Source organism: Crocodylus porosus, unplaced genomic scaffold, assembly GCF_001723895.1.
Source record: "Crocodylus porosus isolate Cpor-Errol unplaced genomic scaffold, CroPor_comp1, whole genome shotgun sequence".
NCBI classification, from domain to species: Eukaryota; Metazoa; Chordata; order Crocodylia; family Crocodylidae; genus Crocodylus; species Crocodylus porosus.
Window position 1 is genome coordinate 59,079,523 of NW_017728949.1, and position 6,424 is coordinate 59,085,946.

General features: G+C 47.8%; 1 protein-coding gene across 2 annotated transcripts in view; it reads left to right on the forward strand.

Annotated features, from left to right (window-relative positions):
* SLC15A2 (solute carrier family 15 member 2) overlaps positions 1-6,424 on the forward strand; it is a 66,938-nt gene that overhangs the window by 57,362 nt on the left and 3,152 nt on the right. For both annotated transcript variants that reach the window (XM_019554302.1, XM_019554303.1), the window contains exons 19-20: positions 2,256-2,366; positions 3,538-3,634. In XM_019554302.1, the coding sequence (XP_019409847.1) occupies positions 2,256-2,366; positions 3,538-3,634 (208 nt within the window). The remainder of the gene's footprint in view (positions 1-2,255; positions 2,367-3,537; positions 3,635-6,424) is intronic.

Here is a 6,424-nt window from a genome sequence, read left to right on the forward strand (position 1 = left end):
ACCCTGGCCCAGGACTGACCTAACTTGCACCTCTGCCTCAGTGAGCAATCTGAGAGGTGCAGGACTGCTGTAATTACACCGCCTGCCCCGCCACTCCCTCCTCAATACTCCTGCTCCCTGGCCTGCTCCTGGGCCCGGGCAGTCGCAGAAGCACCGCAGAGGTGGCAGAGCTGCCTACGCTTGTGTGCATGGGGTGAAGCTCACACTGCACTACCAAATGAGGCCCCAGAGCTCGGATCCTCTTCACACCAAGTGTGCCAGCCATTGCAGATGCTCCCTGCAGCTGTGCCAACACCCTGAAAGCCGTGGCATTTTGAGGAGGTAGTCCCAATGCTCGTGTCCGAGGTTCTCCAACGTTGGTCCCAAGTCCTTTGCTGGCAGGCCATCTTTAACTGTCAGTCTGTTTTCTAGCAGTGGATCCCACAAGAGATGTGCTGCATTTGTAAGGGAAAGGATTATCTTCCTGCCACAGAAGCAAACCTCCTCTGGCTTCCTCAGTCCAGAGGCAGGGTGGGTCCCGCACCCGCTCCCAGAGCTGCTTTATCTAACAATTACAGTGCAAAGCAAAGCATTCTCCTTTTTGTCAGTAGGCATCACTTAGAGATGTGTAAGGAGGAGATCTCCTGAATAACCATTAAGGATTATAGCTGCTTTTTTAATTTCCGGATGACTTGCCCATTCTAAATGAAGTTTGGGTACCATAAAGCAACAAGCTTATTTCAGAGACGTTGGTGCAGGTGCTAGCTGCACACCAAGTATGATGAAGAACCTCTCTGCTGAAGAACCATGGTATTAATGACCAGGCATCTGATGCCTTTTCCACTCACCCATTGTGTTGTTACATTGTGGGTCAGCCGTATCTACTAGTACTTTTGCAATCGTCGTACTAGAGAGGGTCACTAGTGACTGAACATCATGGAGGAGACCTATTTAATCACAGAAACGTTGGGCTGGAGGGGACCTCTGGAGGTCATCTAGCCCAGTGGGTTTCAACCTTTATTTGTATCAGGACCCATTTGGCCGGTCCTGACCCGCTGCCCCTCGCCCCAGGCCTCAGCGCCCCAGTGTGTGGGGTGGGGGTGGGTGCGTGTGGGGCATGGGGAGCCCCAAGCAGCCCCTCGCAGGCTGGAGCTCTGCCAGCTTGCAAGGGAAAAGCCAAGGTTTCCCACATTTTTCCCCTTTAAAGGAGAATCCATTTTCAAAGTTTGTGCGCGACCCTTTCATATATTTTTGCAACCCACTTTTGGGTCACAGCTCACAGGTTGAGAAACACTGATCTAGTCCAACCCCCTGCCTAAGGCAGGGTCATCCCTATCCAAACCATCCTGTACAAATCCATTGTCAAACTTAGTAGCAAAAGTCCACAATCAACCCTGATGCAACCACAAGGCGTAACACCCGAACTCTGTCGCAGGGAAAGCTGAAGGAAAACTGGGTTAGTTGGGAAATGCTTTATTTTCCTGTAGAAAAATTTGGCAAAACTTTTTTAAAAAATATTTTGGAGGGCCTTTCATTAAAAAAATGATTCTGGGAAGGGGTGACAATTGAAAATTTTTTTAAGTCAGTTTTTGGTAGCTGGAAACCAAAAAAAAAATCTTTATCAGGCAAAAATATTTGACTTTTTACTAAAATTCTTTACTTGACCATATAACATTTCTGAGTTGAAAGGGGGGAAAAAAAAGTTCTTGGGGTTTTTTTCTAGTGAAAAACACAGTATAACCAAGAGACATTTCTGGGGGAACTTTCCATTTCAATGGAAACAACATCTTTTATTAGAAAAATACATTTTAATAAAAAACATTCCAACTTTTTATAATGCTTAAAAGTTTGCTGGCATCAAGTGAGTACATAAACGTCGCATCCCAGGCTGGCATGACTGATGGTGGATTCACTGTGACACTCATCTATGTAATGTAGACAAGACCTAGTTTCCTTGGGATGGATGAAGTCCTTTCAATTAAGTTTATGAAGGTGCCCCAGAAGAGCCCTACGACCAGGCTCATAAGTGAGAAGGAGGGTACAGCGCTAGTCACCTAAGTGGGGAAATCCAGGGTTAACTTATACGGGGATGGGAAATGATTATCCTTGAATCAAGAGATGGGCAACGACCCAGCCTTAAGTGTTGGTAGCTGGCAAGGGAGAGTGCCATAAAAATTAAAAGGTACGGAGCACATTAGGAGCGCTTGAGCAGCCCATGTAAAGTGTCTACTATTGTATTTCTCTTGACACCGTGATGAAATATACTTTCCTTGCAGATTCATTAATGCATTGGACCAAAATGTCAACATCACCTTGGGCAGCCAGGAGGTCATCAGCGTTAACAAAAGTTACGGCGTTTCGGGTTACACGACGTTAGAGAGGGGAACGTAAGCACTTAACTTCATACCTAGATCCCCGTTTCCCTCGTGGGGCTTCTCTTGGACGCATGCAAGGGTCCTTTTGCATGCTCTTGGAGTTGACTCATTGTGTGACAGGAGTTGAAATGTCAGCCAAAGGGAGAGTAGTCTGTATATGCGTCGTCCCATTTGTACCTAATTGGAAAGAAGCAATGTTGTTAGATTGCAGGGCACGCCAGCAAAAAGACAGCAGATCGATAGGCCTATGTGAGTTGTATAGCTGAATTAATGTAGCATCCACTCAATGCCAAGTCCAGCTCTCTGCCCAGGCTGTTACCACTTGGGATAGATAGGTGGATTAAATAGGATCAAATGAAGGGGGTGGATACTAAATTCCTTATAGCCATTATCTGAGTGAAAACATCACAGTTTAGTGCAGGAACTTACCTTTTACATGGGGCTCTGGCGGTCGTGGCCAGAAAGACCTTGACTCTTGGGCTATTTGTTTCCCACACCATGCAGTGCTGGAAAGTATATTGGATCCCATTGCACTAGCATTTTAGTGGGTCTTCTAGGCTGGGGCTCCACATAGTTTGGTAGCATTGCTAGAGTTGGCCCTACCATGGTATTTTTAGGGAATCCATCTTTCTGGCATCTATTAGGTCTAAAACAAGTGGCACAACTTTCCCTCTTCCTCTGTAGCAACCCCATTAAGAGCTTTATTGTGGGAGTTTACAACCCTTGTGGTATAACCTCTACCAAGTCAGCTGGCATCTGAATAGAAACTGTGCCTGTCCAGGGCTAGGAGAGTAAATTTGAAGGCAAGTCACGCTCTTTTGAAAGCAAATTGCTCAACAGCAATTGCACATAGTTCATTTTTGTGAAGTTGAAGAATATGGGCACCTCGCTCAATTGCCTGAAACGTGGGGCTTAAAGTGGAAGGAGACATTGAAAAATCAGGAGTTCAGTCCCAGGTGGAATCAGGAACCATTGCTGCCCGTGTCAGCGATGAGATGTCCCATGAGATGAATTGTGTTTGGTACAAAGAAGGGAAACCAAAGAGCAAAAACCGACAGACATGTACACGGCTGCAGATGTGGCCTAGTCATTCCCCCGGTCCATTTTTGGGAGTCTTTTTAATAACTAAGCTCTTTGTCTGTAAGACTAACCTGGAAATACTTTATTTCATTCTTGTATCAAGCTACAATAAGAGAAAATGCCAAACCGAAACAGGGGAATTCAGCCTGGACCTAGGGCTGCTTGACTTCGGAGCGTCGTACACCATTGTGATAACCAACGTGAGTTCCCCTTCGGCTTGAACACAACGTTTCCGCTCTGCACGCCCCTCCTCTCTGTCCGTGGCCTTGCCTTTCCGCCGGCATCTGCTGGCTTTGCCGTTACTGTGGCAGGAGCTTGAGCATAGCCATTGAAAAAAGAGTCACTTATAGGAGGCAAATTTTGGTACCGAGCATGTGAAAGTAGCCTGCAGCCATTCCACCATACGCTGTGATCTTGTAGCTTGAGTGGGAATCCTCCAAGGAAAATACAGGATCCAGGAATCGGTTTTGGCAGTTTTGCTTGGCAGCGTTGCTCTTTCCGAGTTAATGCTGGCTCATCCTTGGCACGAAGGGGTGCTGTGCTGCTGGAAATGCCCCTGCCAGATAAGACTTAACATGGATATATAATTGTTAGAAGACTCCACAAGAGCCTTCTCACCTTCATTACTTTGCAGACATGTTCCACCTCGCCCTCCAACTTCCCCTGCCTGAAGCTGATGTGACGGTCTTGGGGAATTGAGAGGGAGTGGGAGAAAAGCCACGAGAGAGGCTTGAAAGTCTGTGTCTGTCTTGCCATTTCTCAGCTAGGGAGCACATCATAATTTTGAATTCCAGCTAAGGAACAGCGTCTATCTTTGGAGGATTTCCAGAGACAGAAAGGGAAGTTTTCATGATGTTTCCTCCCCCTTTTCTGGGGTGTTAACAGCATCGGAGCCAGGCAGCCCCCTCTGACAGGCTGCTATTGCTCCAGCCAGCCTAGGCTGCCACTCAGATCTCCAGTGCTTCTCTAGCTGACAAGGGCCAAGTACCTAGAAGTGATCAGACCATTTACCGCTTCGGCTTTTCCAAAGCACAGCCATGCAGACAAACCGAGTCTGACAGGACACTGTGCTTAGCTGCCCTTTGGGTCTCCCACCGCCGTGCTGTGATTAGCAGGGCAAAATGCTATTAGCTACTTGCTGGTAATAAAGCGTCCCTGTTGGGCAAATAATAAGATCTGGCCGTACCTCCAAACCCAGTTCTCTAAAGAAAACAATTATAGCTGCGAAGCTCCCGGTCGTTGCTGAAGTGCGGTGTACAACCCTCAAGGTAACGGGCCTGTCCTGTCATCTCTAAGTTCAGGGAATTATGCATGCCGTGCAAAAGTGCTACGGCGGGGCATGCTTGCTAGACCTGAGCATATCCCCTTAAGTCTGTTTCTCCTTCCAAAATGATGCCATAATCTTTGATTTCCCAAGTGTCTTCTATCTGCATTTTGTCACAATAAATAACAACATCATTTGCATGGTATCTTTTCGCTGAGATAATTTTTCCAGTTTTGGTTACCTTAACAACCTTGCTGTGCTGCTACAAATCAGAGGCTGTCTCTCAACTTGCTTATTTATTTTCTGCTAAGGGATGATTTTTTTTTTTACTTATCTGGGCAATTCATTTGATCACAAATGAGGTATTAGGAAAAGTGGTTTTATAGAGTAAATCAGCACGTCATAATAGGCTGGGTCACACGTGCAGATGCTGCTGCCCCTCCGTTGGAGGGAACATAACCGTTCAGTTTTCTATAATGAACTCCCCCAGTTAATGGAGATTCTCCTGTATTTTAGGCGGCTGGGGTCCGTGTTTTGAAGGCAAGCCCATCTGAATCCTATGGCCACTGTGCCTGGCAGCAGTTCATGGTCAGACCCTCAGCTTCACCAAGGGTGTTAGCCAGGTTGGGCTGAACTTAGGCAGAAAGCAAGGCAGGAAAGGACCTTAAAGACTAAGCTGGTTAAGATGCATCAGCTGCAGAGTCCTAAATGCCTGTAGAGTCATTACAGTATCCTGGGCCACATCCTCAGCCAGCATAAAATGATGTGGCTCTATCGACTTCGGCAGAGCTACACTGGTTTATGCCAGCTGAGGATCAGCCCTGTTATTTCGGGGAGTGCAAATGTCCTTAAATTAGCCCCTGTTATTGTTTAAATGTGTGTTCAGGGTTTTCTTTCTCTCTCTTTTTTTGCAGAGGTTTTTTTTTCCCCCCAGTTTGGGCAGTGAAAATCCAGGAGGCTCTTTTTGTGGGGGTTGGCTACCCTACTCATCCCATCCACCCAGCCAATGTTGTATGAACCTGGCCACCAACCTCCAGAAGTTAAATAAAAATCACAAACCTGCCCCAGCTTCTCAGCAGCTCCTTTTCGGGCAGGCAGGTCTTCAGGGAAGCCGCAGGCAACTGGGGAGGTGGCCAGTCTTGATTTTAACCCATTGAGACAAAGCCGGGAGTCCTTGACACAGTTGTTCCTGCAAGGAGTTGAGCCTGAACGAAGCTTGCATGGTACCAGTTCTGTGTGTCTGCTCTTGGAAGCTAAATCAGGGTGAGTTCACCCTGTTTCAGTCTGTCCCCTTTCATAGTTTCATAGTTTCTAGGATCGGGAGGGACCGGAGCAGATCATCTAGTCTGACCCCCTGCCATGGCAGGAAAGAGTACGGGGGTCAAATGACCCCGGCAAGGTGTTCATCCAGCCTCCTCTTAAACACCCCCAGGGTAGGAGCCGGCACCTCTTCTCTTGGAAGCAGGTCCCAGACCCTAGCCGCCCTGACTGTGAAGTCACGCCTCCTGATGTCTAGCCTAAACCTGCCCTCTGCCAGCTTGTGACCATTATTCCTGGTCACTCCTGGCAGTGCTCGGGGGAGCAGGGACTCCCCCAATGCCTGCTGATCCTCCCTGACTAGTTTGTAACAGGCCACTAGATCCCCCCTCGGCCTTCTCTTGCGGAGGCTGAACAGGTTCAGGTCCCGTCGCCTCTCCTCGTAGGGCCTGCCCTGCTGCCCCCGACC